This window comes from Papaver somniferum, chromosome 9 (genome assembly GCF_003573695.1).
Source record: "Papaver somniferum cultivar HN1 chromosome 9, ASM357369v1, whole genome shotgun sequence".
NCBI lineage: Eukaryota > Viridiplantae > Streptophyta > Magnoliopsida > Ranunculales > Papaveraceae > Papaver > Papaver somniferum.
The window spans coordinates 26,329,457-26,353,075 of record NC_039366.1 but is presented as its reverse complement, the minus strand read 5'-3'; the positions used below and the strand labels follow the sequence as shown (position 1 = coordinate 26,353,075).

Here is a 23,619-nt window from a genome sequence, read left to right as displayed (position 1 = left end):
GGTTGTTAGATCCCCGCTTTTTCAATTGATATCAGAGCAGGAAAACACGTTCAAGACCTTACAAGTATGTGTTTGTGGCGATCTGACTCTATGGACAGAGGTGTTATCTCTATTAACGTACCACCAGTCTTCGATGGCTCTAATTACTTATGGTGGAAAATTTCTATGCGAGCTTTTCTTCAAGCGCGTGATTTTCAATCATGGGTATATGTTGTTAATGGCTATGATTCTCCCGTTTTTGCAGTAGGTAACGTTAATGTTCCAAAAAATATTGGCGAATACGATGCTGCTGAGATACTTTCTGCAAAGCAAAACTCTGACGGTTTGAATGCCATCATACATGCCATTACCCCATATCTTCAGTACCATGTGTCAAATTGCACTAGGTATAAAGATGCATGGGATATCTTAAAAACCGTATTCGAAGGAAATACCAGTGAAAATGAAGCTAGGCTTCAAAACCTTAATTCCGATTGGGAAAACCTTCGTATGGCAGATGAAGATTCATTTGATGAGTTTAATCACAAAGTGTCTGAAATTGTTAATGCATCTTTTGCATTGGGTAAGACTATTCATGAAAAGGACATTGTGATGAAAATTCTCAGATCGCTGCCATCTAGATACGATTCTAAGAAGCATGCCATCATTGAGGGAAATAAACTTGATAAACTCTCCAAAAATGCGCTGGTTTGGAAGCTTAAGATATTTGATCACGAACATTCGTTCAAATCAAAGGATGTTGCGTTCAAAGCACTGAAAGACACAAAATTACTTGATAAAAGTAAAAATGTGTATATCTCTGAAGATGATCACTCTGAGATGGATTCATCAGATGAAGATTTTGACAAATCAGTCTCGATGATCACAAGACAGTTTAGAGATCTTCTGTTGAAGAGAAGTAAACGGTTTTCTAGAGATAAGCCTAAAGTTTCAGTCAAGCCTCATAATCGCATTCCTCCTAAAAACAGGGACATAGATGAAACTGATGACGAGGATATGCCTCAGTGCTTTAAGTGTAAAGGATTTGGTCATTTTGCAAACGAGTGCCCAAATCGCAGAAAATACACTGGGAACAAAGGTCTTGCTGCGACACTTGATGAGATGTCTGACAATTATGATTCTGATGAAGACAAAAAATCAAGTGTTGCTCTTCTATGTGAAAATATTGATTTTGATAATTGTAGCAATACATACATAAATCTTGATAATATTTTAGAAGAGATCCCAATCAGGATGGAAGAATCAATTGAACCCTCTGTTGGAAACCCTTCATTTAATGTTTCAGGATCTACCTTGTGCCTAGCATCTTGCGTTTCAAAGGCGCCTGAGTCATCTTTTGCGTTGACATGCTCTTATTGTTCTCTCAAGGGACATGAGTTTTCAAAGTGTTTCAAGTACAAACACAAGATGAGATATGTCAACAAGCTTCAATGAAGAGCAGATCGTCTAGCCACCAAGCTTAAACTCGCGGAGAAAACAATTGAGGTATGTAAGATCTTATCTTCCTCGAAGAGATTAGTTTCCAAAGATATAACTAGGCCATTAGAGAAGAAAACATGGTCTAAACATACGGAAAGGCAGGGTTCCATGAATTCCAACCAAAAGGGTCATGGTGGACAAATTGTTATTCACCATGGCACAACTTGATTGTGTTGTAATGTGCATCTTGTCTCATGCGCCTGTTCAAAAGAGACAAGATCTTGCACACCTCAGGCTTTAAAATAAAAAAAATTATTATATAGTTTTTGTTTTGTTTTCTAGCTTTGTGTTGCTTGGTTTTTGGAATTCCTTCATATCACTGTTGATATTGAAAAGCACCTGTTTGCCAAAATAAGAGGGTTATTATCGACAACTCTACTCTTTATAGGGTTGTGAGTTGAATGTGTACGAACCTATATAAAGGTTTTGAAACCCTACATTCCTTTTTCCTTCTCTGATACTCTTTATATCTTAAGACTGCCTGTTGAGTTTTGATTGTGAATTCCTCTCACAAAACCGTTCTTGCATGGAAACTCCAAGCATCATGTCTTCTGATGGAAAATATGTCAATATGATTGTTAAGCCATCAATCACTAAGGAAAAAGAGAAATCTTAATTGCCTCCAACTTTAAGAAGAAAAAGAAGGAATGTGAGGAAGCCAAGAGATGTCCCTTCAAACTCTCAGAAGTTTTCTGATGTTCTTGAAGAGTTGAAGCTAGCAAGAAAAGAGATTCAACAAATAAAGGCTTGTGTTTTAAGATCATTGAAAACTCAGAAGGCCCTGGTTCGACATCATCAACCAAGAAGGTTTACTGGTATTGACTCCTTCCTCCATGAACCATATGTTCCAATGGCTGTTGACGACAAGGAGTTCGGGGACGACAAGGAATTTTTCAAAGATCTTAATGACTAGTAAATCTTCTATTTTCGTGTTTTGTTTAGAAGAATAACTAGAGTTTGGAATAGCCATTATTGTGAGTACACATAACTATGTCCAACGTTTCATATTGCAATGTTTTTAGATTTATTTATTTAAATTCTAAAGTTGTTTTGGAAGATGATGATTACAATATTAATTTTTATAGTTTTATATATTGCAATATGTTATGGGATATGTGTATTTGCGTCCGTGAACTGTTATTGTCCCATACGATGTCAAAAGTTATCTCTTTTATATGTCGATATGCAAGTATTGATACAAGATCGATGAATTTTTGACAAACAAAAGTTAAGCCTATTATGTCAATTTTTGATGGAATAGGTTAAAATCTTTTGTTAACAAAGATTATGTCTATTATAAGTCGTTATGCAAATAGTGATGAAAATAGAATGAATCTTTGTATATGCCGCAGTATTGATCTTTCCCTGATCCATATGTTATGTGTATACTGCAATGCTCCGTAAGTTCTCTTATGTCGAGCATGTTCAATTAAATTTATCACTTTTGTGTTTAATTTGGTTGAGTATTCCGATTAAATTAATCATGGGTTTACTTGTGGTTAGTTTAATTGAGAGTTTTGGATATAGAAAATCATTTAATTATGGTTTTTGGTGTCTAATAAAATCCTTATTTTCTTGTAAAAGTAAGGTCGCTCTTGTTGTTCTTTCGGGAATGACATCAAATGGGGGAGAGTTCTTTTGAACTTGCGCTTAATTTCCATATCTTTGTGGGGTTATCTTGTATCTTTATAAAATCCTTGATGAATGCATTTAGCTTCGGCTTTATGATTGCATCTAAATAAGTTGATATGACTTTTCTTTGGTCTTGAAGCGTCTTCATGGAAACTTCATTAGGATCCCTTTTTCGTACCTTTGCCAATTTTATTGACAAAAAAGGAGAGAATTAATATGTAGTTCATACTACAAATACATATGATTTACGTGTTTTACGGGTCATTCTGTAAGGGGGAGTGATTTTCATGTTGAGACGGAAGTATTGACTAAGGGCGAGTGATACATATCACCATAGTATTGTTGTCGAAGTTGTGATATAATAACTTTGATGTTGTGTAATAATACTATGACATTGTATGACAATGATCGAGAGCTTTTGTTTTCTCATTGTTATGGCTACGAAACTTCAACAACTATGATGTTGAATTGAACATCTATAGAATCATGGGAGTACTTGGAAAAGACGAAGTTTTCGAGTAATGTTGAAGCACCAAGGAGATCAAGCATGTGGATGAGAAGCTACAAAGTTTTATCTATTTTGTAATCTATATGTATTGATAGTTTTGTCACTAAAAAGGACAAAGGGGGAGATTGTTAGAGCATTGCTCGGTCGAACTCGCATGTGTTGCTATCTCAAGCATGTTTGTCAATGTTAGTTATCAAAACTATATGTCTTGATTTCTAGTTTACTTATCACTAAGTCTCGGTCTAGGATAGTTAAGTATATTTGAGCTCCAGACTTCATGGAGATTATCTTACGAAGACGAAGAACTACTCAAGGAACCAGTGGAACTTCATCCGACCAAAAGGTATGTGGAGACTTGAACTCATCTGTCAGTCAAAAGTCTATCTACTCTATCTCCTACTCTTGAGACAAAAGTCGTATAAGTATGATAGTTTTCATGCATACACATTTACTATTTCGAGCCGAGTTTACTCGCCTATCTTTTTCTCGAAATATGTGTTGGTAAGCTTTTGCTTTGACCATTTTCATCTTTACCCGTGACGAAAGTCATGATGACGTTTCAATCTTGAAAATAGCTTTGATGACGATAGTCGATTCTTTTTGTCTAACGACTATTATAACATTATAGAAGAATGTTTCAATGATTGAAATGTGAAGTTGAAATTACGTAACCAACTACGGATATAAGCATATATAGTATGTTCGCACATTAGTGTATAAGTCCATGTGCCGGAAACCAAGTGCGTGCATATGTGTGCATGCGGTATTGGTGAAGGAGACAGGTTAGGTACGCGTACCCGTACGCGTACTGGCGGAAGTTTTTATACCGAAAATTTCTGCTGTAGTTTGTGAAGTTTGCAAACTGAAAACCAGTCACCTTCGGGTACGGGTACCCACAGAAGTTTTCAAACCGAAAATTTCTGCTGAGTTTCCAAACTCAAGTATGGTAGCTATGGTACACGTACCCATACGCGTACCTAAGCTGGTTATATTTCTCAAATCGGTAGTTTCATGAACTTAAACAATAAATCAATAAGGAATGCAATCTTTGCAAACCTTACATGGCTATATTATTCATGAATTGATTCAAGTGAATCAAACCGATTTTGTTTCAATTGTGTCTATGTATAAAGATATAAGCAATTGGACAAATCTTGAACTAGTTATGAGAAAGATGAATACGGTTAATATGAAAGTGCTCATATGGCTAACCATTGGTTAACTATTTGTGAATCAACCCAATGTACACGTTTAGGTGTAGTTACTCAAACCTAAATGAATACATTTCATTTGTGTGTGAGACAAGCTAAGTTTCGATCTAACGGTTGAAAGATATTAGCTTGGATAAGTCAGGTTTTTCATCTAACGGTGAATATTGAATGTTCTGTTACCAAGGTAACTTAGATTGCAAACCCTGGTTTGAAAACTATATAAGGAAGATGTCTAGCAACTGGAAAAACTAATCCCCACACCTCCTATGTGATACTAGTTGGTATTGCTAGAGCCGATTCTCCTTTAACCGTAGGTTTCTTCTCGAGACCCTGTCGGTTAACGACTTAAAGACTTCATTTGGATTGTGAAGCCAGACGAAACTACTTTTCTTGTAGCTGAGCGATCTGATCTTGCCATTTTCTATCGTACGAGTTCAACTGAATAATTGACTTGAGATTATATCTCCGATAGGGAAAGATAAAAAGAAATCATAAACACCTTCGTCTCATCGTTTGTGATTCCGGAATATCTAGTTTCTCTACCATACGATTTAGATTATTGTGAGGTGATTGGTAATACTAGACTGTTCTTCGGGAATACAAGTTTGGTTTATCAATTGGTTCATGTTCACCTTGATTTTTATCAAAAGACGGAACAAACTTGTAGGTTTATCTGTGGGAGACATATTTATCTATTATCGTAGACTTTTCTGTGTGATACAGATTTTTTTATTAAAGTCTTCGACTTTGGGTCGTAGCAACTCTTGGTTGTGGGTGAGATCAGCTAAGAAAATCAAGTGCGTAGTATCCTGCTGGGATCAGAGACGCAAGGAGCGCAACTATACCTTGAATCAGTGTGATATTGATTAGGGTTCAACTACAGTCCAGACCGAAGTTAGTTTGTAGTAGCCTAGTGTCTGGAGCGGCTTAATACAGTGTGGTGTTCAATCTGGACTAGGTCCCGGGGTTTTTCTGCATTTGCGGTTTCCTCGTTAACAAAATTTCTGGTGTCTGTGTTATTTCTATTCCGCGTTATATTTTTTTATATATTTGAAATATCACAGGTTGTGCGTTGTATCGATCAATTGTGAAATCCAACCTTTGGTGGTTGATTGGAAATTGATTGATCCTTGGATATTGGTCTTTGGTACCATCCAAGTTTATTATCCTTGTATTTGATAAAGACTCGCAAATTCTTATTTGCTTGAGTAAAGATCAAATCAAGTGAGAGAGATAATAACTCCTCGATATACTTTTCTCTAGATTGAGTCTGACTGTCTAGTTGATTCTCTAGAAAGTATATTGGAGTTAGTCCATACAGATTGCTAATCGAAATATTGAGTTTGGTTGTTAGACCCCCGCTTTTTCAATATTTATTACCATGAACATGCCGATTCGATTAGGTCGAATCCACATGAGGGTCCAACTACGTCGCATATTAGAAATAGGTTGACCTCCTTGTTTTTCTAATGGTATAATCCTCTTCCCGATGAGCCCTTTTACTCCTCGGTCCGGTAAACCCATTTTTCTCATGTATCTACTATAGTAAAACCTATGCACAGACTCGGACACGTGACTCGGTTACGAGAACAGGCCAACTCTCAGGAAAGGGGGTCACAGGGGCACATTATATGTACTACACACACCATTAAAATGAGATTATACGACAATCTATGTAACAAAATAATTATACTTATTTTTAAAATACTAAATTATTAATTAGTAATAATGAAATAATGATCAAGTTTTTCATAAATAATGCTTGAATTTAAGTAGAAGAAGAATAGCTTAGCTTCACATTTAATTTATTTTTATTTTCCAAACAAAAATAAATTATATATGGTGCATCCGAAAATGTCCATTAACATTATGTGGCATGCTCATTAAGTGTCGTACTCGTATCGTGTCCGGTCGTGTGTCCGATACGGTTATGACATTTTTCTAGCCGTGTCCGTGCAACATAGAGTAAAACTTTCTCGGCCCCTTGGCCTTGACCCCCCCACCACCCACCCACCCCCACTTCATTGATGCGGGAGAGAGAACTCAATCTTTCGTAGGAGAAGGAAATTTTTGATTAGACTCATTTTTGGATTGTCTTTCTAATTTCTATCCTCACCAGCTTGCTGACTTACACACGTCAGCTACTGAACAAGAAAGAACACTTTCTTTCTTTCTTTCTTTAAGAAAGAGATAGATAGATATAAATGCTGACTCACATACTAATCTTCAGCTCAAAATTCAGTAAATCACACTTTCATTACTAGTTGATAAATACTACTAACAAAGAATCAATCACAACTCAAAACATTAGCTAGGGTTTTCAGTTCAAACCATACATTAACCTACTTCTACATCTACTTTACTTCCTAGAAAGATTCAATTGTGTGGAAAAATTAAGATTGACGATGTACAGATTATTTTCATCTTCTTCAGTGAAATCACTTGCTGTAATCAGAAACCAAGTACAGAAATGCTGTTTTTCAACTTCTTTACTCTTTGATGATACCCAAATTCAGGTACTTATTTTCATTATCACATATATTTCATATTTTATTTTTCTTGATTCATCATTTAGATTCAAATTCTGGTGTGGGTTTTTCAAATTTGTTTCAATTCTGAACTAATTTTATCTGAAAACAAGTAAAATTTTCATTTTTTGGATCATTTAGTTGACAACCTATTGTATGTGTTATGGTTGCAGTTTAAAGAAAGTGTTGCACAATTTGCTAAAGAGCACATTGCTCCTCATTCAGCAAATATTGACAAATCGAACTATTTTCCAAAGGTAATAGCTTCAGAGATTGTAGGGTATTCGATAAGACCCGGTTATTTGTTTTTGTTAGGGATGTTCACAGCTTCATCATGTTCCTTCTTGCAGGAGGTTAACTTATGGAAGCTCATGGGGGAGTTTAATCTCCATGGCATTACTGCACCAGGTATAGATCAGCTTTAAATTCCCATACTCTACTTTATAGTTTGCTCAAATTTGTGCTAGAATGTAGTTGATCGAAGGAAAATTGCTTGAAAATGGTTATTCTGCTCAGCAACAAAAGGTTCCACCTCTTGGGTTGTCTATATGGCTTTAATGGAGTTTTTGTTGTAGAGGAATATGGTGGACTTGGACTTGGTTATTTATACCACTGCATAGCAATGGAGGAAATTAGCCGTGCATCTGGATCCGTCGGCCTTTCTTATGGTGCTCATTCGAACCTGTGCATTAATCAATTGGTAAATTGGAGAACTTAAATTTGCAAACCATCTTATGTTTGTCATGCTTAATAAGTTCGTAGTAATATGATTTTGATGTGTTGTAGGTGAGGCATGGAAACCCTGCTCAGAAAAAGAAGTATTTACCCAAGGTTTGGTTTCTGCTTTAGAAACACCAATGCACTTTGGAATGTAGTGTTTCTTTGCTTGAATAATTTACACGAACTAAACTGTGTGCTTTCTGTTGAACGTGAAGTTGATCAGTGGGGAACACGTTGGAGCTTTGGCTATGAGTGAACCCAATGGTAACTTCATTTCCAAACTGGAGAACTATATCTTAGTTTCCAGGGCTAGCTGTTCTGTTAACAATCTAACGTTTTTGTAATGACCAGCTGGATCTGATGTTGTTAGCATGAAATGCAAAGCTGATCGCGTAGATGGTGGTTATGTTATTAATGGAAACAAGATGTGGTGCACGAATGGCCCAGTTGCTCAAACATTGGTATTATCATTATCCTGTTTTATACTTCTGCAATGCATGAAAATTGTCTCCACAGCTTCTTGCTGCCTATTTCTCATTTAGTACGATTTCTAAAACTTGTTAGAGAAACTTTTCAAGATATACTTCATGGGAAAGTAGTTTACTTACATTATGAGTTCCAGTGCCTTGTCCTAATACTCAAGCTCACGAAAGACAACGCACTATTTCAAGCACGATTAGAAAGTCTAGATACTCAATTATGTTCTAGAACCATATCCTCTGTGTGGCATTTTTGTCAATGTATAAGGTATCCTTGCAGTTGCAGGCCTACTGTGGTAACATTGTGACTCAAGAGAAATTGCTGTTCTTCCATTTACTGTGTGTTGTGGTGTGGTATGGAAATAAGACAATTGAACCCTTGGTAAACTATAAGATCCCAAATGGGGTCTTAGTCCTGTAGTATGAAATCACTTAGGAAAAGGCTGTTGTTTTCATTCATAGCACGGTACTTGCATAATCTCTTGAACATATAGCTTTATACTTCCTGTGTGAATTTGCTGTTTTCTGTGCATTACTCTTTCCAAAATAGGGTTCTGGTAGTTTTGATTAGACAGAGAAGGAGGATCCATAACATGTTAACTGCTTGATCTCTTTTTTGTGGCCATGGAAGCTTATTCGAAGCTTTTTTCCAGTGATAAAATAATTACTGATGCTAATGAGTTGCAAAACAGGTGGTTTATGCAAAAACTGACGCTAAAGCAGGATCAAAAGGAATCACAGCATTTATAATTGAGAAGGGGATGACAGGGTACTGTTTTTACACAAAATCCTATTGTGATAAACACAACAATGTCAACTGAAAATATATCCGTACTTCAATGTTATTATACATAAGACCTGAAATTGTTTTTGCAGCTTCAGCACAGCCCAGAAGTTAGACAAACTTGGAATGCGAGGAAGTGACACGTAGGTGCACTTTACTCATCCACGATCTCGGTCTTGTGCTGTATATGATGCAGCCTTGACAATGTATTCATGTTCTAAAAGCCAATACTGATGCAGGTGCGAGTTGGTTTTTGAAAATTGTTTTGTGCCTGAAGAAAATATCCTTGGACAGGAAGGGAAAGGTATTAACATGATCTCAGCCTCTAAATATGGAACCAAATTCATAGCACATTTAATATTGTAACAAATATAGCAGGATTGTGTGAAATAATAATATTTGGATTATGAATGAACCACCTTTGATAATCTTCAATGTTCAACAACTTTTTTCATTGTCTCAGGAGTTTACGTCATGATGTCGGGGCTAGATTTGGAGAGACTTGTTCTGGCAGGTGGACCTCTTGGTCTGATGCAGGCATGCCTTGATGAGGTTCTTCCGTATGTCCGCCAGAGAGAACAATTTGGTCGTCCAATAGGAGAATTCCAGCTAATACAGGTTTGTATGTGTTTCTTTCATATGCTATATGGATTCACTCCCCTGCAGTGTGCATGAACTAGATCCCACTTCACCACTGACTGACTTATTTCCATTTGCGAAAATAGGGGAAAATAGCGGACATGTATACTTCTCTGCAATCTTCAAGGTACGATTATGATCCCAAAATGTAGTCAATTGTCACACCATGGGATATTATTTGACTCAACTAGATGGTTTTTTTTGTTGGGCAGATCATATGTGTATTCCGTTGCTAGGGACTGTGATAATGGCAAGATCGACCGAAAGGTTCTTGACTAATCTTTGTTTTTTCATTGAGTCTCTGATTTGGTATGTCTTTAGTTGTTTGACCTATGTCCAAAAGAAAGAGCTAAGTACCATATACCGGTTTTTTCTCAGTGTAGTATGTGCATTTAGATGATCAGAGGTATATTGAAGTTGGTTTCCCAAATTGAATTCTCAGGATTGTGCTGGAGTTATACTGTTATCAGCTGAAAATGCCACTCAAGTTGCTCTACAGGTGAGAATAACCTACTCTGGATTCTGTATATCCGTGCACAATTTGGTTCAGATGCTGCTGCATCATGTTATGGCCCATTTTCCCACTTGAATTTAGTCGATCATCAGCCTGAATTTGGGTACGGGGCCTCATTTGTGCTTCGGAAGGCGGCCAATTGTCAATTTGGTTGATGAATGATCCCTTAGTGCCGGCATAACCATTTTCAGCTTTGGATTTCTACTAAATGTCCTTCGACATTATTGTTATTTACTAACAAATCATGTGTTTAAAATATATGGCAGGCAATCCAGTGTCTAGGAGGGAATGGTTACGTGAACGAGTACCCAACAGGCCGTCTTCTCCGAGATGCAAAATTGTTTGAGATTGGTGCAGGTACCAGTGAAATAAGGAGAATGATTATTGGTCGTGAACTCTTCAAAGAAGAATGAAGCATATGAAGCAACTCACACCTCATATTCTTCCATACAGTATTAAATGTCCTAGTTTCACCCTAATGTCAGTAACTACATCACTAATACTGTAAATTTGTCATGGTTCACCACGAGAAGAAAATCGTCAGACTCTTGTTATTCACTGCTTCTTTTCTCGTACAGTAATTACAAAATGTGCACTTAACTAATCTAATCTAGTATAACTCCTCGAGGAGTAACATTGTGACAATTTCAACCATCGCCTGCGAATTTGGTTCAGTCCATGAATTTTGATTTTACAACGTAATTGCATGATTTTCTTTAAGAGACCACTACACTTTTTCCTAAGAAGTTTAGCTTTTGGGAGTCTTCCGAATATCTTCATGCGTCTATGCCCTGCAGTAAACCATTCTGTAACATGGTAACTTGTTCCGGTACCTAAGAAAAACTCAAAATGAAAACTTTAAGTTTGTACCTTGGTTCTTCATGGAGCTAGATTCATGTTGTTTTGCTAACGCTGGATTCAATAGCATCTGAAATTTATGCACGAAAACAGACATCAGATGGAGAGGTTTTAGAGATGCGTCAATAAAAATACGAGCATGTAGGTAGTCGTGGTTTGGCACCTCTGATAGACTTTCCACGCGCTTTCGCATGCTCCTTTGCACAAAACCTCGAGTGCACTGAGCATTTTGGGTTTCAAATCCTGTTAGCTTTAAGGATTTCACAATATCCAAATGCACTGCGTACACTGTACAAGTTTTAGCACCATGCCAAACTTACCTTCACGTAGTGTCTCACATAAGCTTGAAAATTTGACAAATTCCAGACGGTCTTGTCAATTCTTGAACGTTTAATGTGCCGTGAAAGAACATCTGTAAACATTGCCTACTCCACGAGTTAAAACCCGTGAATCCAAATCCAAATTTCCAGCAACTACTGATAATATCAAAAAAGAACTATGAACATACCAAAAGACATAAACCCTCCATTGGTGGTTAAATCTTCGAAATACTCTCCTCGTAATTCCGCAGGAGGAATTGGTGACCAAGTACAAGGAGGTGCTTTAGCGCAAGATTTTGAACTACCCAAAACCACGAGTTCCTGTATGACAAAATATCTATGACAGTTCACTAAGCAAAAATATGTGCTGAAATGAATTAAGAAACCATGAGAAATGGAACCTGAAATAAAGTTGCTGCAATAATCACATCCGAGTCATCTCCAAAGCGCATCGGGAATACCACCGCGGTTTTCTCTGGCTTAAGAACACAACAAACGAATGAAGTCAGGTCACTTCCCATGTACGTTCTCGAAATCAGTTTGACTGAAGTTTTTTATGATACCTGTGTGATTACGAAGAAATGGTCTTTGGCATCAAGTACAACTTTGATGGGCTTGTTGTACATTCCTTGAGAGGTGTTTTTAAAACTTGTGACGCATAGCATTTCTTTTAGTTGTGAGCACACTATATCAGCATGCAGTGATGAAATACTTGTGACTAGCTTCAGACAATTTTCTGGAAAACAAAAATCCATTAGTTACACTTTTTGAAACTAGTTCCTTGGTAGAGTGGATAAATTACCTATGTTTTGTGGGAATTTAGACAAGTCGATTCGTATAGTCAATGGATATCCTGTTTTAGGGGTTTCTGCAACCTCCATGACATTCGAATAGCTTCGTTGTGAGATACATTTCGAAAGTCCATTTGATAAAAATGTTCCTTGGGTTAACAATGGGCTTGATACTGATAAGTATATATGATGAGAATCTTGAGGATAAACCTGCATTATAAACAAGAGTTGGCTCAAACAAACTTTTTTAGCTACTCTACGACAGTGTCATGCATATCAGTAAGTACGTAGGAATCTACCTGGATATGGTATTGCACTGATCCAAATTCATTTAATTGGTAATCCGTAACGGATTGCTTTTCATGGCTGCTATAATAGAACTTGAGCAAGATTTCCTTGAGTGCTGGTGATGCCCTGTCAAAACAACCAGTTTCTCGCTTCGTCTTCATAAAATCCCAACTTCGGAGTGGAAATGAAGATAAGAGCAGCACACAGTGGAAGCAAGGACTTCCTGGCCTAAGCGCTTAATATATATAGGAGGATGTCATGGGCCATAAGATGGAGTGCAATGTAAATCACGTCCAACAATGATAGCAACATTTTTGAAAAGATATTGGCATTCATTTGAAGCAAAATTGATGACGCACAAATCTTGTTTCTTACTTTAACTCAACAATTACGCCAACATCATTACTTCCTTGCTTTTCACTCTTACCAACTCAAAATCACGTCAATAACATTGCCTACTGGCTCTTGGTTTTTCATCAAATTTGCGAAGTTTGAACAGGTAAGCACTTCGATTTGACAGTGAGGGTGTGTCCGTAAAAAAAATGTTGTTGTATAGTAAAGTCCATTGTAAGGAGGTTGTCCACTTGAGTGTACATGCATGTAAGTCAACCTCTTTATGAAAGGAGGTTTCCCAAGACGAGAGAAGAGAGGCTAATTTTGGGATTGCTTTGTGTATTGGGATTTGCGATTAGTCTTCTTGTAACCCTTCACTAATTTTGGGATTAGTTCACCTCGCAATATCTATCTAGAAAGCAAAAAAAAAAAGAAATATATATATATATATATGTGAAGATGGCAACCATCAAAACCAAACAATTCCCTTAAATAGAATCTTGCAGCAAATGTTCGACCAATATTGATTTTTTTTTTTAACACGGCACATCTAGGCCCATCCCCTGAACAAGACCAACATTAACCGCCACCTCGTCAACAAGACCCTAATCCCAGCTCCAGGGAGCTCTATCCATATAGATTTCCAATCTCTCCTTTAGAGATTCCTATCCATAGTGAAAATAGGGGATGCTTTCATCCTTAGTGGGAATTGATCCTCTACCTCCTCGCGTCTGTGCTATAGCCACTATACTAGACAGTTGTTGGCAACCAAAATTGAATTTTTCTGGGCTGTAAATATGCATGATTGCTAAAAGCGAGTACCAGAATTGGTGGGACTAGTACCATTTGAGTGATTCAACAGCTAGGAACGCCGTAAATTGTTTGTCTTGTATAAAAATGATATCATCCTTACTAATGTTGGTACCTGCCTTTAGCAATCGTGATGAATATGAGTTATCCATGAGATTTTAAAACAACTGAACCTAAAAATGCCTATTACCGGACCTAAAATCTTTAAAAAAACCAGTGAATATTCCGCACGAATTGGAGTATCTTTTAGAAAAAGAAAACCAGATAATCTGCATCCTCGATCGCTTAGACACGAGAACACCATACATAAATATAATCGAATTTCTCATCAAACAAAATTGTTTTTTTTTTTTAATGTCTAACATTTTGATGCAGCGTATAAGGACGAAACAAATGATGTTGGAATCGGTCTAATTCTATGAAATTTTACAATAATACAGATGGAGTCCGATATTGTAGGACCAAAGCGATAGATCCTGAACCTGAAGCTAAAATATTATTGGGAGCGACATTTTGGGCAAGAAGTAAAAGGAGTACAGGCATTGTATTTGGAGGGTGACTTAAAAATGTTATCACTTCTTTGAATGGTGAATTAGATGCAATCAAGTGACAAAAAGAAATTTAATTACCGATTGTAGTATTATTTTGAATTCTTGTGTAGCTTGGAAATGCGCACATGTGCATAGAGATGTAAATAATGTTGCTCACTCTCTGGCTAAACATGGTGTAGTTAGTATTTTAGCTGAAAAATAGTAAAAAAATATTCCGGATTGGATAACTCATCAGGATAATGATGTGTAATTTTTTTAATTTGATATATTTCCTTTCCTATTAGAGGAAAGACAAAAATAAATAAATAAATAAAGGTTTATACATGCTTGGGTAACAAGTTTTCCACATCTAATAAACACATAGAAACGTGAACCTATATTATTTTACATAACGTAATTTTTTTTAATCGGCAAAAGTAAAAAATATCATTAAACAAACTTACTTTAAGCAAGCCAAAAAAAGAAACAAGAGAAAAACCAAGTGCTTACAACAAGCCAAGCACTACCGGAGCCAAAACTCCCCAAGACAAACTATAAAGGCACACCCAAAAGAATCCCAGTTTGCTTAAAGGCACACAAAGGACTCTCCTGAAACAACAAAAACAACAACAACAAAAACACGAAAGAATAATTAAACAGTGAAGAAAGAATCCCAATTTGCTTTAATCTGATCTAAATGCAACTACCACAAAGGGTTAGTATTCTTCCCCCCTAAGAAAACCTGATTCTTGATTTGATCAATTATATGTTCAAAATCTTCCCTTTCGTCATTAAATACTATGTCGTTTCTACAATTCCAAATTTCCTAACATATTGCTGCCGGCAAAAGATTCCATAAAGCTTGACCAGTTGAAGAGAAGTTTTTCATACGCCATCCTTTGATGATTGAGTCGATACAATTCGGCATAACCCAATCTCTTTTTGTGAAGGATAAGAAGTACTGCCATATTCTCGAAGCAAAAGGACAATGGAAGAGGAGATGTGAAGTTGATTCTCCATGTTTACGACAAAACAAGCAACCATTCACTAGAAGTTTTCCTTTCTTGTATAAGATATCCATTGTGGGTAGTTTCTTATGGTAAGCATGCCAAAGGAAAAATCAATCTTGTGAGGCCATAATCTCGACCACACACTAAGGTTTTTATCTTCCAGTTGATGCTCCTTTTCCACCCAAGAATAAGCCGATTTAACCGAGAAAGTCCCATTTTTGTCGATTGCCCAAGAGACAACATCCTAATTGCCATCCATTCTGCATTGCTCTATGATTACAGAGAGGGATATGGATTCATCTATCTGAGCTTGATTGAGCCTTCTGTCCAACCCGAGGTTCCAAGAGCCACCATTAACCAGGATTTCAGCGCATCTACGGATATTCCAGTTTTTTGCTGAAGATATACGGTAAATGTTTGGAAAGGTGACATTAAGACGATGCTCCCCCACCCAATGGTCTTCCCAAAATCTGATTGAGTTTCCGTCCCTTACTTTTAGAATGGTGCACTGCTTGAAGGTGTTAAGAAGAGAGTAGACTCCTTTCCAAACGCCACAGTTATTCCGTTGCTTCGGTTTTTTAGTCTCCCTGTCCTGCTGGGTTGATTCATATTTGGATACAATACCATTCCTTCACAACGCTGTCTTTTCATGATTAAACCGCCACCACCATTTTGAGAGGAGTGCTCTATTCATACTCCTTACAGATTTGATACCTAGCCCCCTGCTTTAAGCGGTAAGCAACAAGTCTTCCATTTGACATAATGGTAACCTTTCTTGTTGTCTGAGGCGTCCCATAAAAAATCCCTTATGACCTTTTCAATTGCTTTAACAACTTTTGGAGGGGCTATAAAGAGAGAAAGCATGTATATGAGGATACTTAAAAGAACACTTTTGATTAACGTTAATTTACCCGCTTTAGAGAGGCTTGAACGTTTCCAAAAGGGTAGTCTATTCTTGATTCTTTCAATGATACTTTCCCACTTCTGAGCGCCCATTAAGGAGTCTTCCAGTGGGAGACCAAGGTACGAAGAAGGTAACACCTCCGGATTGCACCCTAATATCCTCGCCATTGGAGCCAAATTTACTGCACCTGCCACACCAAAAATGCTGCACTTCGAAAAATTTATATGCAAACCTGAGAGCAATTCAAAGCCAAGCATATAAAACCTCAAGAAGTTCATTTGTTCAATGGAGTCGTCCAGGAACACCAGCGTATCATCCGCGAACTGTAAGTGACTTATGTTCATACCATTTTGGCTCATCGAGAAACCTCCTAAGTAACCTTGATCAAATTAAAATTGGTATCAAATTAAAATTTGTTTCTGAACTAAAAATTAAACTATTGAATGGAAGAAATAGAACTTACCACACTCAAAATCCTTGAAAAAGAACGTATTTGCAGTGTTCCACCAACGTTCACAAATAACTCGCACAATTTGAGTCCTGTGGTTTTTTCCTTTCATGAAATATAAACGCTTCCAAGGATATCTTCTCATGGAACTCATAAATTTCATTTAGCTCAGACCACCCACCTCTTAATTTAGGTAACAAAACTCGCTTGGGATGGTTAGATAAATGCCTAGATGCTACACCAGATCCAACTAGTTGCCTGATATTAGCGAACTCGTGCTCTTTATCCTGAACCCATACGATATCACTATCTGCAATAGATTTTCCTTTTTGCTTCCTGTTTCTTTTCCTTAATTGTCTTTCTTTCTTGGAACTCATTTTTTAAAAATCGCTATGGTATGCTCTCTAGAGAAGGGGAGAAAGAATTTTATTTTTGTGAATGAAAACTGATGGGAATAGGGGTATTTATAGGCGGTAGACCACCGACAGTGAACGGTCGAGATTACACCTGGCGGTCGCCAAAAAACCTCTAGCAGTGCAGTCTCGACCGGTAGATGGAAACTCGATCGGTTATTTATTTTTCATAGTGGCGCGGCCAGTTTGCCAGGCCAGCTGGCATGGCAAATGGGTGGGTTAGCCATTTGCCATAGGAAGCGGCCTTATGATTTCTTTTTGGTGAATGGGATTAACAGTTCATAGTTAAACTTATAACTTCTGATTTTAACAAAACAAAAATTTAATTACCAGTAGAATTTGTGAATATAGGTGAGTGGCAAAATTATGGACTTCCAGATATAATAAAACCCTGAGAATTCATGCCGTTTACTGTATTCTTGAAACTTCGGGAGTTGCATTAACCTCTTTTAGATGCACTGCGATTTACAGCTGCTGTATAAGCAATCAGGAAAAGTGAAAATTTCCTAAGCACTGTAATCCCCAGAGCTCAATTATAACCAAAGCAAAATTAATAGCAGGGCAACAACTACGTACATCCAATCCCAAATGGTATCCTTCAAAATTCGTATCCATGAATCTTTCTGGTCGATACTAGTCTTCTGGGCCGTCCCAAAATTTTGGGTCCAATGCAATGGCTTTTGCATTAAAGATCACCGTCGGGTCTCGTATCCGCTTAGGGTGCAGTTATCTGTAATTTCCCCTGGAACTAGTAATTGGGTCTTGAAAATTTTCCTTTATTTTTCCATGCGATTTTAGCGTGTTTTATGCTTGATGCTGATAACCATAACGATCGCATTTGTTAGTGCAAAAAATAATGTGTGGTCCAAATTTGAAAGGGATTTTTCACCTGCTATGCCTATGCTCCAAGCTTGTTCTCTACTGTAAAAGCCACCACTAGTGTACCTTAAATGATATTGTAAGTTCAAACTTTCCAAAACACCTACATCTTCTACTTTTTCCAAAGGTATTATTATTGATTTAAAATTTGCAAAAGAAAAATATTGGAAAATATTAATAAAAGAGATAACACGTCAAATGCTGCAAAATTAAATTTGAAACGATGAGATAATGCCTACTAAAAAATAGAAATAGACAAACCACTAAAATGCGTTAGACAATGGAAGGAATTATTACGAGGGTACCAAATTCTACTGGAATAACAAATCCAAAACCTATCTGTCAAATAATTTATTAGAGCAAATCTCATGGTGGAATCCAACCTATTCCAAGTGTGGAAAATTCATGGAATGTCAAGTCTAATGATTTCCAAGTTGGGGTCTTTCACAGAAAATCCAAGCAGGATTCCACTCCGTGGAATTCATGGAAACGCTAATAAGAATGGCGTAAAACGCTATTAAGAATAGCGTGTTAAAAGACAAAAAACGCTAATAAGAATAGAGCTTAGCTCCATTAAGAATAGCGTTTTTTTTTCCGTAAATTTAAACTGAGTTGTTGAGAATCTAACGACTGAGAGAAAAGCTCTATTCTTAATGGAGTTTAGCTCCATTAAGAATAGCGTTTCTACTATTCCACCATTACACTTGCGCTTCCATCCACAGTTCCAAAAACTGAGGTGGCGTGAAGATGGATCCATCGTAAGACTTGCTCTTAGTTCGCAATATTTATATTTTCAAAACTGATTACCCAATTTGGGTGAATTATGCTTGTTGACTAGAGAGTCAATATTTCTTGTTGACTTCTCAACATTCTCTCAAGTCTTACCTGCTTCTTCCTTTGTATTTTACTCATAATAATTGAATTTTCCTTTTGTTTGCTTTATTATAAAGACTACTAGTACCACTCTGCGGTATCCTCTTCATTTCCTATTTCGGTATGGGAATTTTCTCAAGCCTGTGCAGGGGAGTTGGAAACACTCTTATTAGGATTTTATGTGGGATTTGTTTCAGCTCAACAACTGATGATCAAGATTTTGACACATCAACATCAGATCATCATGGTCATGCCGTCTCCCAACCTACTAATAGTGTTTCAGCTCTGGCTCTTGATCTTTTTCACTTTGACAACACTTGTCAGGTAAAATCCAGCAGTTTAGCTTAGCTCTTCCATTTTATAGTAGTTGATCACTATTTCAATGTCGATTAACATGGAATTTCTTGATTTTTTGAAGGTTCCTGAACAGCTCAGTGAGCATGTAACATCATCAAAGAAAGCTCAAGCTAGATGGTACTGTGCTACTTTCATCCAGCTTGTTTGATCTAAAATACCGATTTTAAACTTGTTTGATTTAGTTTGAAATGTTGAAGGTACCAAAAACTATTGAAGGCATGGAAAGATGCAAAGCCACCAACAAAAACACCTGAACAAGCATCTAGGCTTGTCATGCAGGCCTTGCACCAACACCAAAAGGCCGATGTAGAGGTGCATATACATTACTAGACATGCACAAGTTTTCATATTGTGTAGTGTTAAGAAACAAGACTAAGGGGTTTTCTTTTTGTTTTTGTCAAAGGGTTTATTAAAATTTTACGGTCTTCCGGTTCTACATGAGCATCAGATTGAAATTCCTGCAGTAGTAGTCTTTCCTCCTGATGAAGTGAAATTCAAATTACAGACAGTTCGGGTGAGATAATGCTGTTCTTTAAAATGATAGCAAAACTAGCTCATTTTATATTCTCTTGAAAAACTTTCAAGTTTAACAAGTAAAAATTACTACTAGGTGGATGCAAAAGCTGTTGATGGGGATGGCTTAACTGTTTATGTTGACGCTGCGGACCATAGGGAAGCTCTCAGTGTGCCAAGCCATGTATTAGAGGCAGTATTAGAACGATCAAGAGCACGTGCATCCAAGGATTATCCGAAGGCAGATGCGCTTCATAAGACCATTATTGATGCTGGTTACAGGTTCTCTTGCTTATCCTAAATTTCATGTGTTCAAACGTTAAAAGTCACTGAAGCCAATTGTTTTGTTATTATACATACAGAATGTTAAAAGGCTCAAACAATGTGGATATTCTTGCCAGGAAGTATCGGATTCGGTTGAGGTAGAACTAGAACGGAGTCTTATTTGATTTTGGTTGCATGAAACGGAAATTGTTCTGATCAGTAATCACATTATTGGATAAACAGGGGCATTGATGCACCAGAGAACAGACAACCATTTGGAAAAGAGGCCAAGGAAGAACTTACCTGCCTGGTTCAAGGCAAGTGTTTGAATGTTCATGTTTACGGGGAGGATCAATATGGCCGACTGGTAGGAGACGTTTATTGCAATGGAAAATTTGCACGGGTACGCCACAAACCCTCCTTTAAGGCTAGCATTTCCCTTGGATGCGTTACTTTCTAAGAATCATCCTTTTCATTTTCTTTGTGTCTTTGGTTTCCTTCTTGCAGGAGATAATGCTCAAGAAAGGGCTTGCCTGGCATTATGCAGCCTATGACAAGCGTCCGGAACTCATAGAGGTGAAATTCAATTTTCATTTTGTTCTCAAACTTAGTGCATCTTGCACTTTATTTGACGCAAGACCTCTATGCTTGGCATTAGTGGGCGAGGAAAGCTAGAGCTGCTGGTGTTGGATTATGGGCATCTTCGGATCCTAAAGAGCCATGGGAATGGAGAAAAAACAACAGTCGCAGTGGAAAACTAGAGAAACTGAATTGAGGATCAAAGATGTTCTTGCTAAAAAGAAAATCAGTTGCCAATAAAATTCGTGAATTTAACTGAGTTGCAAAATTACTGACTTTAGGATCAAAGATTCTCATGCCCTTTACTGAATTACGCATTCTACAACTCGAAAGCCCTTCCTTAAGTTGCATCAATCTCCCGTGGTCTATTATGCACTGCGATTTACATTAGCCGTAGTAGCGACCAGGAAAAGTGGAAATTTCTTGTGCACTGTAATCCCTGGAGCTTCTTGCATATCAATTCTCTTCTTTTTTCCTTTAAAATCAATGTTATTAATCAATGAATCTTTCTGGTCGATACTCTTCTGGTTCATCCCAATACTTTGGGTCCATTGCTATGGCTTTTGCATTAAAGATAACCCTTGTTCCTGCCGGGATCTCGTATCCATTTATTGTGCAGTTATCTGTAGTTTCCCTTGGAACTAGTAATGGAACTGGAGCATGAAGCCGCAGCGTCTCTTTTACCACAGATTTCAAGTAGTTTAGTTTGGGAAGATCAATTTCTTCTACCATGTCCTTATCGCCGAGGATGCTTTTCACTTCCTCCTGTGCTCTCTCCATCACTGTTGGGTTCTTGATAAGTTCTGTCATTGTCCACAAAACATGTCATTGTCTGCAGCATATAATGCAGGCCTGCCAGAAAATACCATATCATGACTTTTGCAAATTTCTTTTGCTACATCGGTAGAGGAAATCACCAAAGTGGGAATGGAGCCCAACTGGAGGAACATCAGAGGTCCATGTTTATTAGACGGCTTGAGAAGTGAACGAGATGTCAGGTCGCCGCCGAGTTGATGTAGATTTCCTATAATGGGAAGCTTCTTGGGACCTGGAGGTAATCTCCAAGTTTTGCTGTTCTTTCTTCTTTTCAGCAACACTAACAAAGGCGTTGCTAAGACAAGTAGGAGGATCATAAGCCAGAAAGCGTCTGTTGTAGGTAGTTGGTCTTGAAATATGAACAAGTACTACATCATTTGCAGATCCATTGATTGATTTTCTTGTTGAGAGATTGATTGATTAGCTGAGGATTCAATCTTGTTGAAATATCAATGAGCAGTACTCCACTCATTAAAATTCACAAAGTCAAAAGCTATCACTCGAGTCAAAGGCGGCCAGGGGCAATATTGGGTGTAAGTGGCATGTTGCATTAGCCTGATAACAACAGCTAAACAATCGACATGATAAGGTTGGACTATTTGGTTGAATTTTTAATGTAATGCACTAGCCATCCATTATCAGTTGTTCACACATAATTGGTCAAAATTTCCATTTCAAACAAAAACTCGAAACTTATCACTAACATGGATGGGAAACAGTGTCAGCACTAGCACTCTAGAAGAACAGAAGGGAAATGAAAAGTTAGTGAAAAAATAGAAGCCGCAAATTTAGTGTTTGATCATGGCATCAGATTAAATTACAGCTCCGTGGCACATAGTGAGATATTTTTTTCTTTGAATTCTCAGAATTGTGACCGGAATATATGCCACACAATTTAAAATTTAATGACGGCACATTTGACATTAAAATATAGGCCGTCATTAGATTTTGAGTTGCGTGACATATATTCGGGTCACATTGTAAAATTTGGAGCTTAAATTGGGGGTTTACTATCTAAAATGTTAAAAAGACCCATTTGACACCAAAATAATACTCCGCTTACATGTCATAGTGGTATTGGTTATTCGCATTGAGTCGTAGACTCTACCTCGGGCTTTAAAGGGTTCACAACTCCAGATCTAAGGTTTGAATATATGCCACATAGTGGTGTCAAACTTTGGGTTAAAAATGGGGGTCTCCTTGGCATTTTCTGTTTACTACTCAGTTGAATAAGTTCATGGATGAGTTTTTCTATCGAACGCGTATGTCTGAGTAAAGAGTCTAGGTGTGGACCAAAAACATGGTCCAAATGTGAACCAATCCCCTCCACCAGTGAAAACTATTGGGGATGGGGTTTTAAGATTGGAGTAAGGCATCCAAAAGAGCTTTGGATGGTTGGATTTCATTAGTCCACACTTGGAACATAAATTTTGGTCCTTCTGGACCTTTTCTGTTATATAATGGTATGTCAGCTTTTTAGTAATAATTCTGCTTATCCCACCAAAGTCAAACTTACTGTCAAACCCGCCGACTGATGATGTGTCGTTGAATTTTTTGGACTTTTTATTTTCTTGGTTATTCCGTTGAGTCCTCGTGTTTTGGTTTTTCCTTTTTCTTTTTCTCTTATTTTGTTCCGTTCTAGAAGAAGATCTCTGGACAGAAGGGTTTCCATATTTTATCGCTCTCTTTCAAAGTTTGGCACAAAAAGAGACATGGTTTTTGATCCCCTTGGCTAACTTTTACTGTGAAGTCCCAAACCGTACCAAAGAGAAGTAATACATGGAAGAAAATACCAGAATCCAAAAAAAAGAGAAGTGTCAGGAGGAAAAGGATACAATAATTCTTAAGAGAGATTTTAAAACAGATGGAAGTAACCATAGGCAAAGGGTTCTCCTTCATGTCAGAGACACTGAACCCTAATCTGAATTAAAAACCGATGGTGCAAATCATATCAATTGAAAAAAAAAATAACCAAGTTATGAAAAATTATGAATCAATATTAAACTTCAGCTTACAAACTCCTCGTAAGTCTCAAATACAAAGAGCCCAAAGAAAAAATAAATAAATTATGGTGTAGTAATCTTCCTCCTTCTTATTTAATATTTACTTCCTTCTTTTCGTTCATGTTGTTTGATGGTA

At 37.3% G+C, this 23,619-nt stretch overlaps 4 protein-coding genes across 5 annotated transcripts; 2 read left to right on the top strand and 2 right to left on the bottom strand.

The window, feature by feature from the left end:
- Positions 1-6,953: 6,953 nt before the first annotated feature.
- On the top strand, positions 6,954-11,196 carry LOC113309767 (isovaleryl-CoA dehydrogenase, mitochondrial). The gene is made up of 15 exons (XM_026558284.1): positions 6,954-7,346; positions 7,532-7,615; positions 7,709-7,766; positions 7,934-8,058; positions 8,145-8,189; positions 8,294-8,342; positions 8,430-8,539; positions 9,250-9,326; positions 9,434-9,484; positions 9,581-9,645; positions 9,805-9,959; positions 10,067-10,107; positions 10,193-10,247; positions 10,423-10,479; positions 10,761-11,196. Exons 1-15 carry the CDS (start codon positions 7,236-7,238, stop codon positions 10,905-10,907), a joined length of 1,230 nt encoding a protein of 409 aa, XP_026414069.1. The 5' UTR covers positions 6,954-7,235; the 3' UTR covers positions 10,908-11,196.
- On the bottom strand, positions 11,012-12,958 carry LOC113309768 (actin-related protein 2/3 complex subunit 2B). The gene is made up of 9 exons (XM_026558285.1): positions 12,763-12,958; positions 12,475-12,673; positions 12,236-12,408; positions 12,074-12,151; positions 11,861-11,993; positions 11,673-11,764; positions 11,516-11,572; positions 11,365-11,422; positions 11,012-11,285 (listed from the first exon to the last, which is right to left on the bottom strand). Exons 1-9 carry the CDS (start codon positions 12,910-12,912, stop codon positions 11,095-11,097), a joined length of 1,131 nt encoding a protein of 376 aa, XP_026414070.1. The 5' UTR covers positions 12,913-12,958; the 3' UTR covers positions 11,012-11,094.
- Positions 12,959-16,148: 3,190 nt separating this feature from the next.
- Positions 16,149-17,163, bottom strand: LOC113311627. The gene is made up of 2 exons (XM_026560440.1): positions 16,968-17,163; positions 16,149-16,570 (listed from the first exon to the last, which is right to left on the bottom strand). Exons 1-2 carry the CDS (start codon positions 17,161-17,163, stop codon positions 16,149-16,151), a joined length of 618 nt encoding a protein of 205 aa, XP_026416225.1.
- A 1,870-nt stretch (positions 17,164-19,033) lies between these two features.
- LOC113310465 (uncharacterized 38.1 kDa protein-like) lies at positions 19,034-22,129 on the top strand. Of its 2 annotated transcripts, none has more exons than XM_026559159.1 (9): positions 19,034-19,275; positions 19,370-19,425; positions 19,506-19,620; positions 19,712-19,822; positions 19,919-20,103; positions 20,223-20,243; positions 20,329-20,488; positions 20,593-20,661; positions 20,744-22,129. In XM_026559159.1, exons 1-9 carry the CDS (start codon positions 19,075-19,077, stop codon positions 20,858-20,860), a joined length of 1,035 nt encoding a protein of 344 aa, XP_026414944.1. In that variant the 5' UTR covers positions 19,034-19,074; the 3' UTR covers positions 20,861-22,129. The 2 variants fall into 2 exon arrangements, with proteins under 2 accessions (XP_026414944.1, XP_026414943.1); XM_026559158.1 differs by having other exon boundaries at positions 19,035-19,275; positions 20,184-20,243.
- The last annotated feature ends 1,490 nt before the right edge of the window (positions 22,130-23,619 follow it).